The sequence below is a fragment of the Vigna radiata genome, unplaced genomic scaffold (genome assembly GCF_000741045.1).
Source record: "Vigna radiata var. radiata cultivar VC1973A unplaced genomic scaffold, Vradiata_ver6 scaffold_134, whole genome shotgun sequence".
NCBI classification, from domain to species: domain Eukaryota; kingdom Viridiplantae; phylum Streptophyta; class Magnoliopsida; order Fabales; family Fabaceae; genus Vigna; species Vigna radiata.
The window spans coordinates 279,996-307,038 of NW_014543261.1; the positions used below are offsets into that span (position 1 = coordinate 279,996).

Genomic DNA, 27,043 nt, shown 5'->3' on the forward strand with positions numbered 1-27,043 from the left:
TTAATTATTTATTTATTTTATTAATAGAAAAAATATAAATATATGTATATATATATATATATATATATTTATATATATATATATATAACTTAAAAAATATAAAAATATAAATTACATTTTTTATTTTTATTGATAAAAATATAAATTTTGTGATAAAAAAGTTGTTTTAAAAAATTAATTATTATTTTTTTATGAACATTTATTTTTATTAATATTTTATTAAATAAAGTTTTCTTGACAAGATGAAACAATTGAACTGAAATTAGAGAAGATGTAACAGTAGATACAGTTCTCACAGTTAACTGAACTGTAATTGTTATCAGTTCAGTTTTTAAAAACTGAACCATAAGATACTATACTGAACTGTTACTAGAAATAGATCAGTTATTTTTAGTACAATATAGTACATTTAACTCCAGTACAGTACAGATCAGTTATTTTTGCCCAGCCCTACATTTAGGTATAGGCTATTTAGTTTATATATAGGAATTTGGTTTCATAATCTAAAATTGATGTTACTATATTTTAATTTGGTTAATGGATCTGTTAACTTCTTTAAGCACAATCATCTCATTGGTAGTGTAATTTTTTTATGATACTTTAGATAAGATGAATTTGAATGGTTTATATTTTGAAGTATGTTAAGTAATTCTTCTTTAACCATGCTTTTATGGATGCAAGCTTTGAAAAATAGTCATAGATGCATGCTTTGAAAAATAACCATGTATTTGATAAACAAGATTTCAAGTAAAGTTATTCTTAACATACCTCAATTGTGAATTGATAGGACAACCAATATAAGACACCCGAACGTTTGGGTGTCAAACAGAAATTATGATTTAAAATCTGCAAGAACAGAAGCTAGATGTAAGAATAATCAATAGATCTTTCATTGATTACCCAAAAAGAAAATAATCAAAGGGGTATTAGTAGGAAAATTGTTGAAACTAAAAATGAAAGGTTCATTGAAAATGATGAAATCGATGAGAGTTTGATTCCAGGGCATGTGGAAATTAAAGAAGTTATATATACTGATATTTTTAATCATAAAACATAAGATTTGTATTTATAATGTTAGAATGATATTAAAGTAATCTAGAAATGTAATATTGGAAAAAAGAAAGTTGAGAAATGTATAGGAAACAAAAAATCGCATGCGTACATATACAAGTTTACTGGTGCTTTCACTCAAATATACCTCATGCAAATTAACAACAAAAGAGAAAACTCATTGGGTATCCAAAACTTTAAACATGAAAACCTTTTGTAAGTTTGTATGTGCTAATTATTATAAAAAGAAGGAAGACGGGTAAAATATAACGACACCTGGTATAAATATAAATACATTTAAACTAATGATTATTTAAAAAAAATCAAATCTTAGTATTTTTTTAACTATAATTTTATTACATTATATATCTATGTGAATTTTGTCCGTATCTAGGTATATGTGTTATGATTTTACGATTTTCGGATGACCTGTTATATATTAATATTGTTAAATTAAAATGATTTTCTCACTTGGACTCGTGCTTGGAAATGACAATTTAATAGCTTTTCTAAAAGTAAATAGAATAGTCAATTTGATGTATCTGATTGAAAATAAATCATGTGATTAGTATGTTAATTCTACAAAATGAAATAATTATTACCACAAAAACTTGTAAGAACCAATAAAGTGATTTCTAAGATACCTCTTTAATTGTAGATTGATATAAGACTTCTGGATGTTCGGAGTTGTCATACAGAAATTAGGGTTTAAAATCTGCAAAAACAAAAACTTGAGCTAAAAATAATTAATAGATGTTTCAATGGTTAGCCAAAAAGAAAATAATCAAAGGGGTATAAGTTTTGTTGTCTTAATCATAGTAAGAGAATTGTTGAAACTAAAAATGTAAGATTTGAGATATTTACAGGAAACAAAAGATGGAAAGCTTAGTAAAGAAATTATACGATTTAGCCAAATCGATTTAAAATTAGTAAGAAGATTAATTTTTTTTATATTTTAATTATACCATAATAAATAATATATGTAAATGATATATTTGAGCGAGCATTAATTTTTTATATTTTAACTAAAACACTTTTAAGATAAATGATATATGTAATACAGTAGAGGGTATAACAATGATTACAGCAGATAATAGGTTATTTTAGTAATGGACAATGATATTTTGACAACTCTTTTTTAACAACTTTTTTACAACAGGACACGTGTCATCATTTTATTGGTCTGTTTGAATTTATGTTTAAAAAAATATTTGAAACGGACCAATCATAAACTACCATGTATGCGTTGTCAAAAAGTTGTCAAAAAAAAGTTGTTAAAGAGACTTTTTCCTTTTAGTAATATAGAATTTATTAAATTTTATAATGAGGGAAGTGAAAATGAGGAAAGATAGAGAAGTTTACATTACCTGGTTGAAGTGAGAGATAGGAGAATTGGTGAGTTAGTGTAGAAATAGAAAGAGAAAGAGATGATATGTATACAGAGCTTCTCCATTGCAAAGAAAAGGATTAGAATTTCTTGATAGCTAGAGAGAGATGAAAGTTATATGCATTGCTTGAATCACTCTAACACGCAACACAAAAGAATAAAAAACCAGACTTTCTCAACACTCTAACAACCATATATACCTTTTTCTTTAATACACCTAACAATTGCTTCTTTTCTTTTTAACCAAGGTAAGTAAACAGAGATTAAAATTCATCTCTCGGAAGCAAAATTTTCAACTTAAAGTGTGACATGTGCTATTTGAGAAAAATAAAATGGAAATGGGTATAGAGGAGAGAGATTTTATGGAAAACGTATTATTTCTGGAAACAATTTGTTAATTGAAGTTTGATTTCGTTTAATAATTATACAAATAAAACTTCATGTATTAGATTTATTATAAAATGTAACGTCCAAAAAAACAAAGGATCTTGGATATCTATTATTACACATCCTTTTGCAATCCTTATTCTATAATCAACTCTAGAGTCTACACCGTCTGTTCTTGTATCCAAAACAATCTTAGCATATTATCACATCAACAATAAAGGTAACCTATTAAATAACTATTTTATTGGCTCAACGAAAGAATAGAAGATAAGTTTGTGGTTGTTGTTGCATATAACTCTTATTTTAGATTATAACTTGTATCTTGAACAAACCTTAACTTTTACAATCACAACCATTTAATTTAAAAGATTTATTTTATTATCATAAAAGATAAAATGTTTATCAATTTGATTCATATTTGGATTGTTTCTTACATTTTGACTCATTAATATGCTTAATTTTATGACATTATAGACGGATCATTAACTTCGTACATAAAAGAGTAAATTATATATATTTTGAGAATAAAAAAACTCATTACGAATGAACAATAGATATGTTATAAGTAAAACGAGAGAATAGTAATTTTAAATTTTAACTGTTGTAAAATATTATTATTTTATTGTAATTGAAAGTTGTGCAATGTTAATATTTTATTAATTAAAAACAGTTAAATTTTTAAGTGCTGAAACAGTCAAATTTTAAGGGTTGAACTTATTTATTGTTTTTTTAATTTCTTTTATTTATTTTATTATTTCCTAGCTCTATAAATAGAGAGTTCTTCCCCATTCCAAGAGAGATTATGTTGAGTCTTTCTCTTCCTCTTAGTTTCATTTTTTTTTCTATCCTGGTATAAACTCTTTATAGAGTTTCTTGCTAGTTCTGTGATTCTCGAATACATTTCGAGAAGTTCTTGTTGTATCCTGGGGGACTTGCACAACACGCCGCGGATAAGTCCTTAAAGACAGTGATCTACACGCCTCAGGATATGCGGTTCGAGATTTTGGTCAGTATTTTTTACTACAATCTTAAGTACTTAAATTTCAATCTCGTTACTGTGAAGTCAAAAAGGTATGAAAAGTTAATCCTATCTTATTATTGATAATTGCAATTGTTAATTTTTTAAAATGCTTTGAATGATGGTATGATGTTTGTGCTCTAATTGGATGATTTATGATGTTACCTTTTTTTTTATTTCTAAACGAATTTGGGAATGGAAAATTTTGAACAGACATATCAGTAACATACATTTAAGATTGNCATCCAATTAAAATTATGAATAGGTTTTAAATTTGAAAAGAGAAAATTGGAANAATTATAATTATAATTATAATTAGGAATAGAGTAAGAATTTTGATTTCCCGTTAATTAAAAAATAATAATTTGGGATTGTTAATTTCTTTTGTAAGTGGTAAATTTTAATTATTTTCCCAATTTTAATTAGGGAATTTATTTAAACCATTTTAATCTTCATTACTCTAGTAAAATCCCAAATTATTTTTTATATCAGATTCTATCAATTTAAATAAAATTAAAATTTTTTTGAATATCTTTTATGATCATGGAAAGTTACCTTTTGGTGATTAATTTAATTCAATGCTTAATATCATGATTAAATATTTCTGATATGATAGGATGATTTTTGAATTTTGGATGATATCTTTAATTATTAATAAATGACATTGATTATATTAATAATGTTAATATCCATTTGGATTTTTAAACCATTGAATTCTATAATTGAAGCCATTGAATTCATGTAATTAGGATTTACGTGATTGAATTCAAATCAAAATTCGGTAAATTATGGTTTCTTTTAGGATATAATAAAGTTAGGGTTTTGTTCAAATTAAAAAATAAAAGGGAAATTACGTTTGAAAGGTGGAGTTGCAGCATTTCAAGATAACCTTAGGTTATGTTCAGATTAGACTTTGGTGGGTTTGGAATGTGTTGGTGCTGATATTAAATGGAATAATCATGTTTTTGGTAAACTAGGTGGAGAAGACTTAAGTTAATTATTTTTTCATGATAATGATTAATGAAATGGTTGAATATTTTTGTCTCTATTCAAGTCTTGTGAGTATAGAAATTAAACAAAAATGTCGTGGAGTACTGAGTTGTACTATCAATAATAGTAATATGAAGAATGTCATGGTAATATTGTTGGAATTGTTGTTCTTGCTATATTTTGAGGCACATCTATTTTTATGGTCAACTTTTTTTTTTCTGAAGTGATGTTAGATTTGCCTTCAACATATTAGTTTACTTTAGTTTGGATAAGTAATTTTATAGTATTGTGATCATATCTTCATACATATATATTATGATTTGTCGCATAAAAAATTTGGATTCAATATTGTGGGACCATGATGGGTTCACTCCATAACATATAATGGATTGCTATGGTGCATGACATATAATATGTTGTTGTAATGTTTAGGCATGGAATCCAATGCAAGGTATCTTATGATTTGTTATAATGTTAAGTTTGTAGAAATTTTTTTTTTCAAAGATTGACACATGGTATTGGATGGAAAGCTAACGTATGATTATACAGTGGCAGTTTTGAGTTAAATACTCTAAATCTGAAAATAGAGAATATGTCATTATATATTTATATGATGAATGACATGTTAATTATTGATACATGCAATAAGATAGTCTCTAAAAATAAGGTTTCTAGAATCTTAAATATAAGTTGCTTCTAGGTGAAGTTTATGTAATTTTAGAAGTTGGAATCATAAGGAAGGGAGATAGTATATTACTATTCCAAGAACAATATAATGAGAAACTTCTTAAAGAAGTTTGAGTATTATGATTTCAAACCTATGAGTATCCCTTATGATCCTAACTCTAAATTAATGAAAAATAGAGGAAAATTATTATCTCAGCCTCAGTATGCCCAGATAATTGGGAGCTTACTACACTTAATGAGTTTCTATAGACCCTGATATTGCTTATACAGTAGGTAGACTGAGTAATTACACTCAATGTCCAAATCAAGAACATAGGGATGCACTTGTTAGGCTTATGAGATACTTAAGAGGTTCAATGGATTATGCCATTGAATATAGTGGATAACCCATTATACTAGAAGGGTATAGTGATGCTAACTGGATCTTTGATTCACGAGACAAAATCCACTAGTGGTTATGTATTCACACTTCGGGGTGGTGCGATTACATGGAGATCAGCCAGAGAAACAATTATTGTGAGATCAACAATGGAATCTGAGTTTGTTTCTCTCGAGATGACTGATAATGAGGCTGAGTGGTTGAAAAACTTCTTAGCGAACATTCCATTAGGAATGAAACCAACCCCGTCGGTATCGATACATTGTGATTGCCAATCGGCAATAACTATAGCTAAAAACAAGAGTTTGGTGAAACAATTGCTAAAGAGTGGAATTGTTTCCATTGATTATGTGAAGTCAGAACGAAATTTAGCGGATCCTCTGACAAAACCCTGGGAAGACAAATGTTATTAGAAACATCGAGGGGAATGAGACTTAAGCCACTTGCAAACAAACAAGTGATGGTAACCCAACCTTTGTGATTGGAGATCCCATGAATAAGGTTCATATGGGTAAAAACAAGTCACTTGTTAGTTCTGATAGCACTAAATTGATTTTAATCAATTATATCCCTTCCTATGGTGTGTGTGAGAAAGTGCTAGAGACTGCATCATTGAGAGACTAAACTTTGTTATTAAAATTCTATGTGGTGAAAGAATTTTAATTTAAACAAAGTTTTTAATGATTTTCATATCCTTTATGGGTGGTGTATGATTTGCAGCATACACTTGATGAAATCACCTATATGAGTGTCAAGTGGGGCCGCTTGCATGAGATCTTGGCATGATCTCTAGAGCACTCATGAATACTGGGCACGCGCATGGCCTAGTAAGCGCAACACAGCGATAATAGCAAGGATTATGGGGGTGTGTTGTGATTGATAAACCTCTAACACACGTCAAGTGTCTTTGGTTCATATAGCTTGCTACACCAACTACACCGTGTGTTAAGTTTCTTGATCTAAGACTGGTTCATATAGCTTGCTATACCAGCTCTGATGCATTACATCCTATGAGACCCAGGATAAAAGGTTTCTTTTCTTTTCTTTCAACTTTCTCTTGCAATAAGTGGGGGATTGTTGTAAAATATTATTATTTTATTGCAATTGAAAGTTGTGCAACGTTAATATTTTATTAATTAACAACAGTCAAATTTTTAAGTGCTAAAATAGTCAAATTTTAAGGGTTGAAACAGTCAACTTATTTATTGTTTTTTTAATTTCTTTTATTATTTTCTAGCTCTATAAATAGAGATCTCTTCCCCATTCCAAGAGAGATTATGTTGAGTCTTTCTCTTCTTCTTAGTTTCATTTTTTTTCTATCTTGGTATAAACTCTTTATAGAGTTTCTTGCTAGTTCTGTGATCCTCGAATACATTTCGAGAAGTTCTTGTTGTATCCTGGGGGACTTGCGCAACACACCGCGGATAAGTCCTTAAAGACAGTGATCTACACGCCTCAGGAAATGCGGTTCGAGATTTTGGTCAGTATTTTTTACATTAACTTGATAAAGAAAAATTAGGAGCTCCATATAGTTGATGTAAATCGGTTTGCTCTAATAGTCTTCAATGATGTTTTTTTCACTAAAGTTTCGAAAAAGTCTTCAAATGGATTGGTTTGTTCCATTCCAAAAGTCTTCTACTTGTTTCTCTTTAACATAACATAAATGCTAAAAAATTGCATCCCTCATATGCTTTGCCGTGACACACTGATAGAAGTACAGTTGTAGAATTGAAAGTCCTTACACAGAATATATATATATATATATATATATATATATATATATATATATATATATATATATATATATATATATATATATATATATATATATATATATATATATATATATATAAGGCACTTATTGAAGGAAGGGAAACAATGAAACTATAAGTTACATAATACAACAAATACTACTTTTGGTTTTTTATAACACATCTTTTGTCTTTGTCTCACCAAGAGAACCATCTTACACAACAAACAAGGTAACAAACCTACGTTAAATTAATTCAGCACACCAAGCTACATGAAAAAGTTTGAAGTCTCAACATTATAGTATAGTTGGAAGTCTTAATAACAATGAACAACGAAAATCCTCACTAAGGATTTCTTGCAGCCATGCGATCGAGTTCATATTCACTACACAAAACTGACCATTTATAAGCCATTTTAAGCAATTCTTGCTCAACTTTTCTTTGATCTTCCAATATTTGAGATTTGTTTTTTCTCACATTTTCAAGCTCCTTTTTGTACATTATAGTTTCCGCAATGCATTTATTTTTTCCCTCATCCAGAGATGATAAGGCAGCCTCACAAACTTTTATTTCTTCCTTCAACCTATTGATTTGTTCTTTCAAAACCACTTCTTTCAGTTGAGCTTCATCATTGAAATTCTCTGCCTCAGAAATTTTAATGGCCACCTCATTCTCACGAGCTTCAAGTTCTGCCAACTTGTGAGTGGTAACAAAGCGTTGCTTAAAGGAGCATAGAATGGTTGGGAAGTGTTGGTGCATAGTCTCTATAATGTGTTTGAGTCGATCTGATAGAGTGACATCTTTGAAAGGAAGGTTGGACAGAAAATTAAGGGTAGAAAAAAGACGGAGGGTGTTAGTCTCAGAACTAACTATATCCTTGAGAGACATCTTGAGATAGTTTTCGAGCTCAACAAGGGTCTTTAAAACTATATTATCTTCACCCTCTTTCCCCAAAGTAATTGGTATCATATGATTGCCCCCAAAGTCTTGAATGAGTTCATGATGGCCTTCACTTTCTTTAGTAATACGTGCCTCATTTTGGCTGCTCCTAATTTCACTCTGAAAGAGGAATAAGAAAAAAATACATCAGAAAAAACGTTAGATAACATCAAGTCATAATAGTTGTTGCAAAGCATTGAGTTTCTTAATACCATTTTGGATGAGTCGTATGAGTGCAAGTAGAAGTTAAATTGTGTTGTTATTGTTTTTCTTTAAGAGGTTATAAGGGAGAAATTATATAAACCTGACTTTAGTCCAATCCAAGGAATTAATACTACTTCTAAGTTTAAACCTTAAAATAATGGATGTATGAGTTTTCTTTTTTATAGTGTTTATATTATGAAGGTTGTTAAACAGATAAGGGAGTTATTGTTGTATTTTACAATATATGTGCAGTGGGTTATATTTTACAGAAAAAGGTATCTCTCTTATTTATAAGAGATGTAAGCCTAGAAAAAATAAATGCTATTACTCTTTCTCACCAACCATTAATCATACAATCAACTTCCCCACATCACAAGATTTATAATTAATACCAATCTGACAAACAAGAATTTAGATTGTAGAAATTTTGAAAAAGTTTCATGTTCTAACATTACTTAATGTGGGACTTCACACTTATGCTTAGAGATTATTCCTTATCATCTTTCTATTGAGAATTTCTTTTATATAGTATATTTTTCCTTAAATGTGTATGATATTATTACTGTTATACTACGGTGATATTTTTAAAGCTTTTAAAATAAATATATTATTTCATTTTATTTATGTACTCTATGATAAATAAAATGTAACAAAATATGAAATATTTTCTAAATCAACAGAATAACTAATTTCTAAGATTGAAAAATATTTCGAAAACTGAAATATTTTCAAAAAAGTAGTTTAAATAAAAATATATTAAATTAATATTATCAACAAAATGCCATTTTGATAATATCTATTGAGATATTATCATTATGATTATTTATTTTATTAATTAGGAATTATATTTTTAGTCTAATTAATTATTATGATTAGTAACGAATATAATAAATTTAAATTCCAATATAGAAATTCAGTATTTTTTGTTTTTCAATTTCATTCTTGTGATAAATGATAAATTAGAATCACACCATTTTTTTTATTCTGACCGGATATGTTAGAAATGTGAATTGCATAAAATAAACTTACATGTGCACGTGATTTATTTTGTAAAGTAAGTGTTAGGTCCAACTGAAAGGTGGCGGATTCGGAAAGAACTGATGAAGCTGCCATATTGGTGTTGTTTGCAATGGTTTCCTCTACGGCAACTTGCTCAATACTCTGTGCAAGAACAAATGATATGTAGCTTTGGTCTAATATAAGTTGCAGACTTCATTTCTTTCTATGACTTATACTAGCAGGGTTAAGTGCACATGCATATTAATTTAGAATTATTTATGGTATTTTTGTTTATCATTTACCTTAGGAATTTCACCAACTGGTTTTTCTGAAGTGAAAACTTCTGCAACAAATTCCTGCTCTGCTTCTTCATTTCTCAGAGTCACAATGTGGTCATTAGAAGCAACACCTATTTCACCTTCTTTATCAACCAAGTCAGAACCTTCTTCCAAGCTAATCTTAGGCCCATCACCTTCTTCAACAACGTCCCCACTACTATACCTGTTTAACAAACTTAAATTGCTTGCCAGAGAACAAAAAACTCAGAAACTGATGCTATCAATCTTTTAAGAATTTGATATGCCACCAAATGTATACTCATATAACAAAATAGTCATACCTCTTAGAATTCTCATCTATTTGTCTCCGTGCAATGTCCTCTTCCAGATGAGGATCCCTCGCCACAACACGTTGACGCATTTCCTCTACCCATGAACTCTCAAATCCAATTTCAATAGCTTCTTCACATAGTTTATCGAACTCTTTTTCTCTTTGAGGAATAATAACACCTTCGACACTCTTGTTATGAAGGAACAACAACATATCTGCCAAAATTTTCAACTTCCAAGCTTGAAAACGCTCACTAAACTTCTTGGAAGCATTCCAGAGATGAGGATATGTTGTTATTTCCTCCATCAGAAGAGAAATATGTACATCATCCAGATCAACAAAATGTTTATATGTTCTCAATCTTGTACGAATATCTGCAGAAGCTGTAAAAAAGTTTGAGAGGGTGATATGGAAATATTTGATGGAAATGAGAAAATAAAAAATAAAAAACCTGAAGAAATGTCAATGTTGTTGTTAGGAACAACATTTATTCCTTGGTTTGCCACGGTTACTGGCTTGCCTTCATTCATCTTATGATCTTGTTCAACTACCTTGGAATCTAGTGCAAGTATGTCCTCGCCACCAGACTCAATGTAAGTTGCAACACCAGTTGATGAAGATTTTCTCTGTGTATTATAAATTGAAAAAATACGATTGAGTGAGTGACTCTAAAGTTTAAAAGGAGCCCTATTACTATTGCTTCTTCAAGTGCATATTGGTATGGAAAATCTCCTTTACGGTTTGATTCCTCATACACCAACTTTCCTTTTAGGAGTTAGTCTTAATACTTAAAATCCATTTTTATGTTTAGTAATATTACAAATTAGAGGTGGGCTTCTAAATTCTAAAGCAGTAGTTGGTATTTCTAGTCTATCAGTGATAAGGTAGAACTTTTCCAATAAATGTTGTCAGTTTCATATTTTCAATGCAAAAGCTAAGTTTGGTAAGATAACTTTGATTGTGACTATACTTCCTTCTTTTCCATATTTAGGTTACTAATTTCTATTTGATTCTTAATCAGTTGACATATTATGACTTTATCTAATGCAATGGTCTTTTTATCTGAATCAAGGGACAACAATAATTTTCTTTGTTCATTCCTTAGCTTTGAGTAGTATACATCAACCATTCATTTCCCGTTAAATTACTAACCAGATGTGCATTTGTTGGTAATTAAGGTGGCTTCTGTTTATCTACCTAAGATGATTTACTTTAAGAATTTTAATGGTAAATTAATTGTAATGAATCACATTGATTTGTTTTAATAAAAAGGAGATCAAATTTAGTACGTTAAATTGAAAAAAATTATTCTAATGATGAGACATTATCGGCTATTAAAATTTTTTTTATTTTATTTATGTTCATATTCATAGATTGGTTGGTTCTGACCTGTAATGAAGTCAACTCACTGCTATCATTAATAGTTGAATAACGGTATATGGATCTTATTATGTCTTCAAATTCCTGGCTACGAACTTCAGTGTTTATGAAATCTGTAGAAAAAAAAAAAAAAAAATATATATATATATATATATATATATATATATATATATATATTAGGAAACTAACGTGAAAATGAAATTCATAAGAAAAAGGAATACAACCTCAACTTTCCATGAAGGATCATTACATCGTTACAATTAAAAAAATATATATAAAAAGTTGGGAATTTTTTTATCACCCATCAAAATAAAGTAGCGCCTCTACGTCTTCATAAATAAAATTACTAGAACCTAATATTAAAAGACTTGCAGCAAAAATTAAGTTAATGTTCTAATTTTAAAAAATTCTGGTGGTACTCGGTTGGGAATATATACGTATGCAAGACTTATTTCAAAGCATTTAGTTAATATAACAATTATTTAATATTTCTTGACATCATAAAAAAATTAAAAAATAATAAATTATACGTAATATTACACTAGGATAGATTAAATTACATAGATAACTAAATTTTAACAGTGCAAAGAAAATGTGAAAATAACTAAAATTCTTAAAATAATTTGAGTATAATAACATATTTTCGTTGTCAAATAAAAGTGAGATAAAATCACATTTAATTTGAAATTAATAAACTTCCTTTATGAGAATGTACACGAGTTAAGACCAAAATTTATTTAGAAAAGAATTAGATAGCAGAGTTACCTCATTTCTATACTGTAATAGTTTAAGATTAATTCAAGAGTTTGACATCCTTCCATTAATAGTTTAAATTTGAAGACTTTATATAGTATTTACCTTTGTAAGGAAAACGTAACCAGAGCTTCTGAAGAGTAGTTGTTGAAGTCAAAGAGAGTTTTGGACATTTGTAGACAATGCAATTCTTTAAATTATGCAATTCAATCTCTTGACTGAAGTTTGAAAGATGCCTAAATATTAAAAGTTTGAGTCTTGGAAGCTCAACTTTAATCTTTCCTTCTTTACATCCAACAAGTTCTTATAGTTCATTGGCTCCATTTATGGCCAGAAGATGAAGATTGGGAAAGTCATTAGAAGCAGATCCAGATAATAATCTTTTCAACTTGTGACAATGATCAACACGCAATGCTTCTAGTTTTGGGAAGCATGGTTGAGGAGAAACAAGATTAGACAAATTTTTATCCTCTTCAATGATTTGTCTTAATTCTTTGCATTTGCTTATCATCAAAAGCTTCAACTTTGGTAGGCATCTTAAAACAGACTTTGGAAAGACTACTTCCAATTTCGCACATTCAATTATTTCTAGTTCTTCAAGATTTGGGAAGGCAATAATCTCCTCTACTTCAGAGCCTCCATCTATAGAAAGAAGATTTGACTCGTCTTCTTCCATGATCTGCTTCAATTCCATGCACTTTATTATGGTTACTTTCTTCAACTCTGGTAAGCATCTTACAACAGACTTTGGAAAGATTACTTCCAACTTTCCACAATCCGTTATATATAATGCGGTAAGATGTTGGAGAGTAAGTGAATGGTTGGGACCCACCCAAATATATGTCATTTGAGGTAGATTATACAACTCCAACTTCTCTAACCTTAAACTCACTTGTTGCCCAATCATTTCATGTTCACTAAGACAAAAAATACGTTCTACATCAGAATGCGTTATGTTTAGAGTTTGCAAAGAGGGGAGATGGTTCTGAATCTCTTTCGATCCTGTATTAAGAGCAAATGTAAACATAAACGAAAAAGGAAAAAATAATTAATAATCATAAAAAACAAAAGACAAAGACTACCTTCGTACTAGTGATAATAGGCTCTCTTGAATTTGTAGGAATCGTCAAACAACTAACAGAACCATAAAATGGATACAAACATCTCCCACACTTAAAGACCTTCAAAGATGGCCACGTCACAGTGACAGTGTTGGTAGAACAAATGCTAACAAACTTTGGTAGAAATTTAAGAGAGAGTATTTCCAATGCTGAGAATTGAATATGAATCTCCTTATAATCCTTATTAGCTTCGTCATATTGCCCAAACATATATTTCAATTGGTAACACCAAGACACTGAGAGCTCTTTTAAGTTAGGAAAGATAGCTTTCATATTCTCTTTGCTATATTCATCATCATCAATGTCTATAATGTACTCAAGTCCTTTCCAAACCTCAATTCTCAAAATTTCCAACATCATCAATGATGAAGCAATGGACAGTTTAAAAAGGTACCTTGCCTTATCAAAGCCTCTCAGTGCAATCTCTCTAATATTGTGTATCATAATCAAGTTCAAACCATGTGGTTGTTGTGAAAGACATTCAATACTTTCAACCGGCGGATCAAAATCTGAGTTTGATATCTGCAATTTATACACCAAGATACTTCTTAAACCAAACTAAATATTATCTTAACTCTGATTATTAACGTATTCAATTTCTATCATATTGTTCGTACATATAAAAGTTTAAGCAATGTCTATAATTATTTAGATTCACTTGTTTCTTACTAAAAAATAATTGATTTCTATTTATCCTATTAAACAAAATAATTTTCCAAAGTTAATATATTCCAAATAATCTATCCCAATACATAAATATTAAAAATTTATGTTGCACCTATGGTATGAACTAAGGTCACTAGTAAGTGGCAGGGCATGTAAGACCATTTATTACTTATAGCACAACATCATCTTGAAATTCAAATATTTAGATTAATTTTTGTAAATTCACAAAGAGAGAAACAATGTAAATGATGGTTTTTCATACCTTGATTGCCACAGAATCTGTTTCTGTAGCTTCTGAAGCATCTGTTGAACAATTTATGTTGAAAAACCCAACATATCTCCCAATATCCAATGATAGTGTTCTTAAAGATGGACATATCACATCATAACTACCAACAATGGTTCTGTTCCGAATATGATCAAGTTCAAGTACTTGTAAAGCAGGAAGCTCAATTTGAGTATTATTTCGACTAGAGAAGTCTTTCAAATCAGCAGCCTCTTTATTTGTTATATCATTCAATTCTCCAACAAAAGAAACAGGGAATATACCCTCAAATAAGTCACATTGACTGATATGTATCTTTTTCAAACTTTGGAAGATTGAAATATCACTCTGACTATCATGCTCATCCTCAACAATACTTTCCTCCTGATTTTCAATGATCCTTTCGTGAGTTATTATATCCTTTAAACTTTTGCAGTCTTGTATGAACAATTCTTCCAAAGAAATCAGGGTTTTAGCTATAGATGCTTTAATAATTGAGCCTAACTTCCCACAACAATTTATCTTAAGGCTTACAAGGCTGGATAGAGTTCCTGAAAAGCAATTATAAATTGAAAAAACATTAGTTTCTAGGAACTAAAACCACAATCAAGAGAGTCAAATGATCAGTTAATAATGATGAAAATAATGGCCTTTAATTGTCTTTAATTTTAAATTTAACAAACAACTTCACATGCAAATATAATTTTCTTTAATTTTAAATAAGACCAATTTTGCTTGTAGTGTATTAACAAGTTTAAGTAAAAGTATATTAGTAGCGTAAATAAGTTCGAAGCTACATGTGTCACCATTTTTAACTAAGCAATACCATGGAGACTTACTAATACACAATTACACAGTTAAACATATTTATAAATACAAAAGGAAATATGTAACTAAACTATGGTTCAGAACTGTTGTTGTGGGAATTAAAGGGCTATAGAAATATGGATGCTTACCTTCCTCAATTGTTTCATAAAGTTCTTCTTTTCTATCTTGGTCTGTTAATGGAACAATATCTCCAATTATTTGATCTAGCATGTCGCATCTTTCTATCTTGAGCTCTTTCAATTGACCCAATCCTCCAACAATGTTGGCTGGGAATATATGTTTTAATTCTGGACAGCTATCTACCTCTACTTCTTGAAGATTTTGGAAGATTTGTACTGGATGCCCTGTGGTGAATTCATCTTGACTTTTCTCATCATATGTTAATATATGCTTCAGTTCATCACATCCTGATATTTTTAATATTTTCAATTGTACCAAATTTCGAGCACCCACATATGTGAAGAGAAATGTCAACCGTGGACAATCACTTAAATACAACTTCTCTAAGTTCTCAAAAGGTCCATTGGCAGGAAGAAAACAATTCCATATAGCTTTTAGATTTTCCATGCTTCCTATTCTCAACGTATGCAACTTGGAGAAGAGAGTTACCACCTCACTCGAGTGACTACGAGTGTCAATCAAACACTTTATCTCTGCAGAATCACGTATCTCCAACTTATTCAACTCATTCAAACCTCCTCCTTCAATTTCAAATATATCAGGGATCATATTTTTTGCACCTCCATCAATATTGCGTACAAATAGATCCTTTGCTTTTTTTGCCAAACCCTTTATTACTTCATTTGATATGTCAAAATGGTTAAGTAATAAAGTTCTTCCATGAATATAAATGTCTCCATCATCAAAATCCTCAAAATTATAAGATGCTAATACAATTCCATACCTTTGCAGTGTTTCGGGAATGCTAAACGTCTTAAAGAATTCAATATTATCTTCACTGTTAGCATCCCATTCTCCTTTAATATCAATAATGTACAACTCTTCCAAAAGCGGGATTCTCTTCATCACTTCAAAATTCTTCACTTTAATGTCACATTCATTCAACTCTAACAATTTTAGTGTAATTGCAACATCGGTTTGTGATTCAGGAAATGAAGGCAGTGAACAATAATATAACGAGAGACTTTGGAGATTCTTCATACCGCCAAAAAATGAGAAGTCGCTCAATTCATAATTCTCAATGAGTAGAGAACGAAGATTTGTTAATGTTTTGAAAGATATTGTTGACAATCGTGTTTTTCCACCCTCATCGTTGACAAGAATCAAAACTTTGAGCGTTCCCATTCTTTTGAAAATTTCATCAAATCCTTTCATCTTTGTCCGTAAGTATAAAAACTCAAGATTGGAGCAATCCAAATTATTTGGAAATTTCGCACACCATAGATATCTTGCTGAATTTTGTTCCACTCTAACATCTTTCTCCACTTCACACATGATCATCTTATTCTCATTTTTTGCTATTATGTGGGCCACATCACGAACTATGTCATGCATTTTGATACATTCATGATCTGCATCCAACAATAAACAACAACTAACAAGCTTAATTTTAGCTGCAATCACTTCACTTCTTGCCTCTTCATATGAGTCAACTTCTCCAACTACACCTAATCCTATTGCATATCTTGTTAAAAGTTCAATTGGAATTTCGAAATCTTCAGGAAACACAGAGCACAACAGGAAAAATGATTTAGCTTCTTTAGTATCTAAATTGTCATAGCTCAATTGTAGACACTTGTAGGGATCAATCAAACCTCTTTCAATATTTATTGGCTTCGAACGTCTTAATTTATTTAATGCAACACTCCATACCGTCTCCGCTTTTCCCTTCAAACTACAAGCAACAGCTGCAATGGCAACAGGCAATCCTTTACATTGATTGGAAATTAATCTTCCCAGATTCTTTAAGGTATCAGGGGTGTCTTCTGATATAAAAGCTTTATTTTGGAAAAGAGTCCATGCTTCTTCATCCGTTAAAATGGGCAGGTAAATCCTTCTTTGACAATCCATTGAAATACAAACATCTTCTAATCTAGTGGTAATGAGAATTTTGCAACCTTTATGGTGTTGAGAAGAAGGAATCCCAATACGACCAAAGTCAAGCTTCTCCCATACATCATCTAGAATTATAAAAATATTTTTCTCTTCAGTTAATCTTGAGCACAATCTTTGGGCTCTCTGCATTTCTTCAGTTTCTGGAAATTCAAATGGCAGTGAACTTGCTATCTTTTCTTGAATCCTCCGTACTTCTACCGTACTTGAAACAGGTACAAAAAGAACTTTTTGCTCTGCTTCTACTAATTTCCTAACCTCCATTGCTAAGGTGGTTTTACCACAACCTCCCATCCCATACAACCCAATCATGGAAACATCATTATTTTTCACTGCATCCAGTAGTTGCTCGGAAGCAGATTGTCTACTCTCAAAATTCATGCATTTTTCTGAAAGCATATCAAGGGTGTTTGAAGGAAGCGTAGCGATGCGGTCAAATGGCACATATTTTCTACCATTTTCAATGAACTTTACGAGGTCCATAGTTTTATTTGCTAACTTTTTTTCCAACATGGTATCGCCAAATCCAATTTGGGAAGTGCCCAAAGCAACAATGTTTGTGTGTTTTAGCCTCTTCCAGCAACTGATTGACATTGTGTACATCATTGATAGCATCTTCAAGCCACTTGTCCACAATTTCACTGGGTTTTCTCGCTTGTTTCTTGTCATGCGTAACAAATTTTTGGACACTATCTTTCGTTATAATCAAATTGTTCTCTTCTTCTTCAAGCCTTTTGACGAAATTTTTAAAGCAACAAGGATAACATAATTGATTTAATACTCCACACACTAAATCTCTTGAAACAGAAGATGCAAAACCAAAGAGACACTCCATCAATTTATTCCAACATATACAACTTTCTTAAACCTGAACAAGAAAAGATAAACCGCACTTATAAGTCTTGCAATTATATTTAGATGTATTACGTAACAAAATGATTTTAAAATAATTTATTTCACGTTTCAGTACATAAAAACTTAAAAACTTATCAAGTATAGCAATTAAATTTAATGTTTTCTATCCTAAATAGTCAATTATGGGATACACTAAAAAAAATCTAATAACTTTAATAATTGCTTTTAAAATTTTTAGGTTTGATAAGAATTTTTAAATATATTTTTCGTCACTTTGATGATTCTGTCGAACATTTTTTTTTTAAATTATGTTTTGTAAATGTTTTACCCTCCCACCAACAAAAAAAAATAAAACATCTTCAAACATAGAAGTATGTAGATGAGAAGATTTGTTAAATAGACAAAAAAAAAAAAGTGTACCAGTACAAAATATCTTTAACCAAAGCTTAAACTAAAACATGTATACAAAATTAACATTATACTTTTTTTTGTAAGTTTAATTTTTCATATTTAAATTTATATCCACGTTTTTAGATTATATCAATTTTAGATAAAATGTACAAATAGAAAAAGAACAAAAATACATAATTCCTTAAAATGTTAATTGTGATAGAGGATCTGGGAATTAAGTTATTATATGCATGATACGATTGGTGACTTGATGAGTAACAAGAGTTCTACACTTTACACCAAAAATCACTCTATAAACAATTCGTTATACAAAACTATACTTTCAAGTCTTCAACTTCTGTTACTTGTATTAATTCATTATAATGAAATATATTAATTCACCGTTTTCCTCACTTAAATAGTTAAGATCATGTTTATCATATACCCTCTCTTCAAAAAATTTCCGTTAATATAATATAAGACACTTTGCTTTCTTATCTATAATTTAATTTTCAATTTTTTTTTTCTTTTAAACACACAATCTTCACTTTAATTCCTTATTTTCTTTAAGACTAAATTAATTATTTTCAACAGTTTTTTTGCATCTATTTGGAAATTTTGAGTGAGGTGGCATGTGTATCATAATTTATCCGAACTTCTATTATAAGAAAATGTAACTTATATAAGAGGCCAATTATAAGAGTAGTTAATTATTGACAAAGGGATTAATTAAAACTATTAAGAATCTTATGTGAAAGTCATGAAAACGTCAACTCGTGGTACTGAATCAATTGAGGAAAATACAAACTTCAATGATTACATAATATTAATTAGTTGATATGAGTTGTCTTTAAGTGGTTCAAATGTATTAAGTCCTATTAATGAAAGATTAAAAAGAGGAGTTCATCAAGCTTCTTTAGGACTTCTAAATACATAATTTCTTTTTGTTTCAATTCTAAGTTGGTATCTGTAATTTTCGATGCATTTTTTGCAGTCTTCTATCGTCATCAGTTATCATCGTAGTTTTCATCGATGGAGTAACCCCAATACGTTCCTTCCACGTGTCTTGTTTAGAGGTTATTTGGTGGACTTAGTCACAAAGAGATTCACTCTTTCTTGTGGATTGAAGGGTTTTTCTATAGAACCTAGTTTTTTCCTTTAAAGACTATTGTTTTGTTTTCAGAATCTGTTTTTAAAATGTCTATACACCTATCACTTTTTAAAATCCTACCATTACTATTGAAAAACTAAATGAAAAAAATTATTTTTTGTGTTCGGCATTATTGAAATATAGTTCCTTAGCCAAGGTCATCATGACCACGTACCTCTTAAGAAGATTGAATAATGGAAGCCAGTTGATTTTTAATTGTGTGTTGTGTTGTGCCAATATGTGGAACCGGAGATTTTGGTTTCCCTTACAACTTTTAAAATTTATCACTTCTTTTCCAAAAAAGCTCAAAATATTTATATTCAATAGTTTTGACTTTGTAAATAGACTTGCATCCCTTGAACAAATCGATTATTCTTCATGACTGAAGCTTAGTTCGCAATTGAAGAAATAAAGATGTTTTTGGAATAGTCTTTGGATTAAATAAAAAAGAAACTTGACAATTACTATATGCTAATGATTCTTCATTCTCTACGTCTAGACTTTGATCATCTTAGAGATCAACTATTAACCCATCATGAGATCCTTTCCATGGAAAGTTTGACCACAAGTCTCTTTAGAGTTCTAATACCTCAAAGAAAGGAAGTTCATGAACCTATGGAACCGTCTGTTATGGTTGTCACATGAGGAAGAGAACGTGGAGGACGATGACGTATTCAGTGCACATACTATAAAAAGATCGCTCCTAAGAAAATTGTTTCTCATAGCATGATTTTCCTACCAAGACCGCCCATGTCTCTAAGGCAGAAATTGTCGACTCCAAATTCACTAATGAAGAATAACAAGAGTATCTAAAGTTAAAATCTAATAGCTTGGCACAAATATCCGAAACTCCATATACATTAACAACTTACATTTCCCAATTAATGGAAGGTCAAAATTCATGGGTAATTGACTCAGATGATTTTGATCACATGTTTAGTAATACCTCTTTGTTCTCATCTCTTTCTTTTAAAAAATAAACACATAGTTAAGACTACTCATAATGTACTGCTTGGTGCAAATGTTATTTCTCAACATTGGAAGATGTAATCCTAACTTCTTATTAACAAGATGTCATCCTCCTCTCTCAATAATAAGGTTCCTTGTTTCATTCTTTTTATAAATGACCCTCTTTTTCACATTTTTCCTCGTCTATTTGGTTGTGTATATTTTATTCATGACATGACTCAAGGGTTAGATAAACTATCTACATAATTTGGTTGTGCATACACATACCCTTTCTTTAATATATGTGAGAATCACATAATTTTAAAATCCTATTTTGGCTTTCTATATCATGCATATTCGAAAATCGTTAAGTTTTGCTATGTGTTTTCACATTACCAAAATCACTAATAGACTATTCTAGCAAGACTAGTTATGCCGATTGTGTCACTAGTTATATAGGCCCCTTTTATTTCCATGTTTGTTGTCTTTGGTGTGAGGGATATGTTCGAAATCTCACGTCAGATAGATATAAGTACAAAACTTACTTTCAAAGCTGCAATTTATGAGATATATGAATACTCGATGTCCTTAATGTGAGGTGTGTTGAAAATTCTACATTAGATAAAGATATGCACAAATTATAATTCATAAGTGAATGGAAACTCCACCTTATTAAATTGATTTTATAAGATTAAGTTACCATTAAGTACAACTACCTTAATATGGTTTTAAAGTTGTTAAAAATCTATCTTAGTGAAATTAATTAGGTATTTCAAACCTACCTCTTTACCATTCCCAATGTCCTCAAGAGAATGTATTAAAATTTTCACATTGATAAAAAATTAATCCAATTTTATGATATATATATATATATATATATATATATATATATATATATATATATAAAATTAATTTAATGAGATTGAATTAATGAGTTAAATTTCATTACTTAAATACTTGTGTTTGACTTAATATGATGATAATTATGATTATGTTATTTTTTTCTTTATTAATACATTAAACTACGGGAAAAAAATTAAAAATTAAAAATACACATTTAGTTTAAAATAATTCATTGTGGTTAAAAATTAATTAGATTTAAATAAACTTTTGAAGTAGTTACACTTTTACTCTCTCGTAGAAAGGACATAATTAACTCTGTTTAAAGTAAAATGATAGTATTATGTTTTCTGAAATTAAACTGAGACCAAACTGCTTTTAAAATTTTACACAAATTTTCCATTTGTATGTTAAATATCACTTTTTTTTTTCATTACACATGCACCTTCATAAAATTAGTGAGTGTAAGCATAATTTGAGAAAGCATATTGTATTTTAGTCATCCATATTTATTATTTAGATGATGTTAAAAATGTTCATCTTCTACATATATGATGTATAATTGATTATGGGATGTGAAATAAAGATGATGTTTGTAATTTGGAAGTGGAAAATGATAAAAGATTACTTTACCTGATTTAAGTAATACGCAGAGAGAGAATGGAGAATTGGCGAGAAAGAAACAAGTGATCATCCATTATTTCAAAGAGACTCTGAAAAGTTAAGTTACTGACATAAACATAAACACAAACACATTATCTACAAACATAAACAGTAGTAACACGGATTAAGGTAGGAATTGATAGTGAATACTCATCTTGTTTAAAAAGATATTTGTAAAAATGCACCATGACTTTTTTTCTTCATACGTATCGAATATATTTTTTATTTTATTTTTTAACTTTTAAATAAAATTATTTAACAACAAATTTTTAAAGTATAAATTTAGCTAAAATTATTAATTTTAAAATATAATTCAAATAAAATTATACGTTGAATTGTTAATGCAAAAAAAAAAAAAGTTGAATTAAAGTATAAGGTTTAGAACTTAATTTTTATGAATGAATTTAATTTTATAGATTTAAATTTAAAACATTTAAATAAACAAAACGTTATGTCATATTTACTTAATCTTTATTCTTGATAAAAAAAAAATTATAGATGTAAAGATCAAATTTAAAAAAAAAAAAAAATATTTTTCTCATTAATAACTTTATTTTGATAATTTAATTTTTAAAAAGAAAAACTGAAATAAAATTTAATAAGAATTACTAGTAGATAGAGAATATGTATATATTAGATAGCATGATACACATACATGTCTTGTGAATAAATAGATAATTAAAATTAATTATAGGTGTTTGAATAAAAATATTTAATGTTATTTTTGAACTTAATAGGAATAAAAGTGTATGAACTCTGTTTATACTCTTTTGGCTTTGAAGTTAAGTAAAAAAGAGAAAAAACAGATGTTGTTGATATCTAACTAATTTGGAAGTGGAAAATGAAGAGAAATATGTAAGCTTAGGTTACCTGCTTTAACTAATATGCAGAGAGCAATGGAAGAATTGGCTAGAAAGAAGTCATCCATCACTTCAAACTACAGAGACGCTCAAACGTTATGTTACTGTTTAAACACAAAAACAAACGGAAACGATTAGAATTTCAAATCAAAACAGAACATAACTCTACAGTGATTGCTACCTCCACAGAGACGAATGAACTCCATTGCTTGAATCGACTATAGAGTATGCCATACAATGCGATAAGAATGAAAGCACAGCTTTTTCTAACACTGACAATTTGTCTGCTTCCTTTTCTTTATTGAATTATTATTATTTTAAAAAACCTTTATCAATACTTTTTAATTTTTATACTTCTTTTCAACATACTTTTATTAATACTCTGCATGATTGAGGGATGTTTTGACTTCCACTTTTATATCTTTAAAAGTCTTTGTCGTTTATTTATTATTGTTGTCGGGTGGGGTACTATTAAAAAGGAGAATGGACAGATTTACCAATTTCATTTTTGTAAACTTAATCTTGCATTACCATTTGTAGCAGCCATCTCAACATTGCCTTCCTTCACATGTTCTTGAATGAAATAAAAGCATGCACCAATGTGTATGCTTCTCTCATGATTGATCTGGCTTTTTCCCCACTCAATTGCTGACTTGTTATCCACTCTTATTATTGGCCTTTCTTCTTATTTAATTTCTAGTTTGCTTAGAAAATCTTTAAGCCATACTGATGTCATACACCATGATGCCATTTTTCATTGAGGAAAGGAAAAAAAAAATTCTGTAACTTTGAAGAAAAAATGAGATGCAATTGATCACTGAGTTACAATAGAGAACAAATTGCTTTTTTTTTATTTATAATAACACTTGTTTTGTCTGTTTTACGAAGAATAACCTCTTACACAACAAATAAGATAGCAAACTTACAACAAAATAAAACCATCCAAATTTGGAAACTAAATTGAAACTGTATGATGAGTGGTAGCTGATGGGTTGGGTGCACATTAAGTTCATTTAGGACCAAGCTACCTTATTATTGAAGCATAAACCACTAGAAAAAAACACAAGACTTTGACCTTAATAATAATGAACAACGAAAACCCTCACGAAGGATTTGTAGCAGTCATACGATTGAGCTCATATTGACTACACATTTGAGATTCGTCTTTCCTCGCATTTTCAAGCTCTGTTTTGCCACCTCCAAAGTTTTGAATGATTTTAGGATGCCCTTCACTTTCTTTGGCAATACGTGCCTCAATTTGGCTGCGGTTAATTTCAACAAAATATAATACAAAAGACGTTACCATCAAACAAGTTGCAAAGCATTGACTTTCTTATCACCATTTTGGATGAGTTATATAAGTACAAGTAGAAGTTAAAATGTGATTTTTTTTTTTATTTTGAGGGAATTATTAAGGAAAGATTATATGAATGTGACCTTAATCTAACTTATATAAAAAATTAACATTATTTTCAATCTACAACTTTAAGATAATAAGTTTATAAATTTTTTTTTCTTATATGATGTTTAATTTTGTTATTTTTATCCAAATAAAGACTTTAAACTCACATTGAAAGTATTCCTAACAATCTCTTCTTCAAGAATAAGTCCCTGTTATAAGATATATTTCTAGTGACCTTGGCTTGTACTACAATTATTATGGTGTTGGATTGTGTTGTTGTCATAAACATCTAAGCTAGTTAGCAAGATGAATCAACGGTTATGATTAAGGGTTTTGGAAATATATCAAATATATAAGAGATATTTTGTAGTAAGGAATTTGTTATTTTATTTTATTCATATACTTTATATATAGAGTAAAATGTAATAAAATATTAAATATTCATTAAATCTAAATAATAACTCATAAAATCGAAAGATTTCCTAAAAGGTAATTTAAATAAAAAGATAATATGCAAATATTCTGAACAAAATGTAAGAGTGATGTTAACAAATATATTAAATTTAAATTCCAATTTCGAAATTAAGTACTATTTTGTTTTTCAATTACCCTCCTCGACAAATAATAAATGAGAATGGTAACATCTTTTTTATTTTGACCAAATATGTTGAAAATCACAAAAGTCTCATCCAATACTCATAAAAAGATTTATTAGACTCACATTTGAGGGTGTTGACTTTTCAACTGTTTGCGAGTTTGTTAATGATGTTGCTATTCTTGGTACTCAAATTCCTTCTCTGCTTCTTCATTTCTCATAGCCACAATGTTGTCATTAGAAGCAACACCTATTTCACCTTCTTTATCAACCAAGTCAGAACCTTCTTCCAATCTAATCTTAGGCCCATCACTTTCTTCAACAACGTCCCCACTACTATACCTGTTTAACAAGCTTAAATTGCTTGCCAGAGAACAAAAAACTCAGAAACAGATGCTAGCAATCTTGTAAGAATTTTATATGCCACCAAATGTATAATCATCCAACAAAATAGTCATACCTCTTAGAATTCTCATTTATTTGTCTCCGTGCAATGTCCTCTCCCAGCTTAGGATTCCTTGCCACAACACGTTGACGCATTTTCTCTACCCATGAACTCTCAAATCCAACTAAAATAGCTTCTTCACATAGTTTATAGAACTCTTTTTCTCTTTGAGGAATAACACTATGGACACTTTCCTTCTGAAGGAAAGACAACATATCTGCCAAAATTTTCAACCTCCAAGCTTGAAAACGATCACTAAACTTCTTGGAAGCATTCCAGAGATGAGGATATGAAGTAATTGCCTCCACCAGAAGAGAAATCTGTGCATCATCCAGATCAACAAAATGTTTATATGCTCCCAATCTTGTACGGATATCTGCAGAAGAAGCTGTAAGAAGTTTGAGAGGGTGATATGGAAATAATAGGATGGAAATGAGAAAATAAGAAATAAGAAACCTGAAGAAATGTCAATGTTGTTGTTAGGAACAAAATCTATTCCCTCTTGTTTATGCAAAAGGTTCAGCCCTTCTTGTACTTGGATTCCTTGGCTTGCCACTATTCCTGGCTTGCCTTCAGTCATCTTATCATCTTGTTCAACTACCTTGGAATCTAGTGCAAGTATGTCCTCGCCATCTCCAATGCTAGTGTCTTCAACTCCAGTTGATGAAGATTCAGTGCTCTCATTTCCTTCGTCCTCAATCTCCTGTGTATTAAAAATTGAAAAAGTACGATTGAGGGAGTGGCTCTAAAGTTTGAAAGGAGCCCTATATATTAATATTGCTTCTTCAAGTGCATATTGATATGGAAAACCTCCTTCATTGTTTCATTCCTCATACACCAACTTTCTTTTAAAATATTGCACAAGCAAGTTAGGAGTTAGTCTTTATATTACAAAATCAAGGGACAACAATAATTTTCTTTGTTCATTCCTTCGCTTTGAGTGATCAACCATTCCTTTCCTGTTAAATTACTTAGCAGATGTACATTTGTTGGTAATTAATTAAGGTGGCTTCTGTTGATCTACCAAAGATGATTTACTTTAAGAATTTTGATGGTACATTAATTTTAATGGATCACAATGATTTGTTCTAATAAAAATGAGATCAAATTTAGTACTTAAATTAAAAAAAAAAAAAGTTATTCTAATAATGAGACTGAATACGCTATTAATTTTTTTTTATTGTATTCATATTCATAGATTTTTTCGTTCTGACCTGTGATGAAGTGAAGTCCCTGTCGCTACCATTAATAGTTGAATCTTCATATATGAATCTTAATATGCATTGGAATTCCCAACTATCAAGTTCTGTGTTTATGAAATCTGTACAAAATAATTGACTGTAATAGGGCAAATAAAATGTGAATATACCTAAAATTCTTAAAATTATTTGAGTATAATAATATATTTT

At 29.6% G+C, this 27,043-nt stretch overlaps 3 protein-coding genes across 3 annotated transcripts in view; all 3 read right to left on the reverse strand.

Moving 5' to 3' along the window:
• Nucleotides 1–13,481, reverse strand: part of LOC111241072 — a 27,698-nt gene extending 14,217 nt beyond the window's left edge. The window contains exon 1 of the mRNA XM_022777582.1: nucleotides 12,639–13,481. The gene's annotated coding sequence lies outside the window, so the exon portion shown is untranslated. The remainder of the gene's footprint in view (nucleotides 1–12,638) is intronic.
• The window catches only part of LOC106753628, a 93,017-nt gene extending 69,575 nt beyond the window's left edge, over nucleotides 1–23,442 (reverse strand). The window contains exons 1-6 of the mRNA XM_022777581.1: nucleotides 23,374–23,442; nucleotides 23,203–23,296; nucleotides 22,303–22,382; nucleotides 15,542–18,354; nucleotides 14,583–15,136; nucleotides 13,616–14,176 (exon numbers count right to left, since the gene is read on the reverse strand). Coding sequence (XP_022633302.1) covers nucleotides 13,616–14,176; nucleotides 14,583–15,136; nucleotides 15,542–18,155 — 3,729 coding nt within the window. The 5' untranslated portion in view covers nucleotides 18,156–18,354; nucleotides 22,303–22,382; nucleotides 23,203–23,296; nucleotides 23,374–23,442. The remainder of the gene's footprint in view (nucleotides 1–13,615; nucleotides 14,177–14,582; nucleotides 15,137–15,541; nucleotides 18,355–22,302; nucleotides 22,383–23,202; nucleotides 23,297–23,373) is intronic.
• Nucleotides 23,443–25,365: 1,923 nt separating this feature from the next.
• LOC106753577 lies at nucleotides 25,366–26,562 on the reverse strand. Its single transcript, XM_022777604.1, has 3 exons — nucleotides 26,091–26,562; nucleotides 25,650–26,010; nucleotides 25,366–25,552 (listed from the first exon to the last, which is right to left on the reverse strand). The coding sequence occupies exons 1-3, from the start codon at nucleotides 26,212–26,214 to the stop codon at nucleotides 25,366–25,368; spliced, it is 672 nt and encodes a 223-aa protein (XP_022633325.1). The 5' UTR covers nucleotides 26,215–26,562.
• Nucleotides 26,563–27,043: the final 481 nt, after the last annotated feature.

Coding starts and splice junctions, on each gene's coding strand:
- LOC106753577 (XM_022777604.1), bottom strand. CDS start 26,214: ATGACTGAAGGCAAGCCAGGAATAGTGGCAAGCCAAGGAATCCAAGTA. Junction 26,011..26,090: donor CAACATTGACATTTCTTCAG/GTTTCTTATTTC, acceptor CTTCTTCTGCAG/ATATCCGTACAAGATTGGGA. Junction 25,553..25,649: donor ATAAATGAGAATTCTAAGAG/GTATGACTATTT, acceptor TTCTCTGGCAAG/CAATTTAAGCTTGTTAAACA.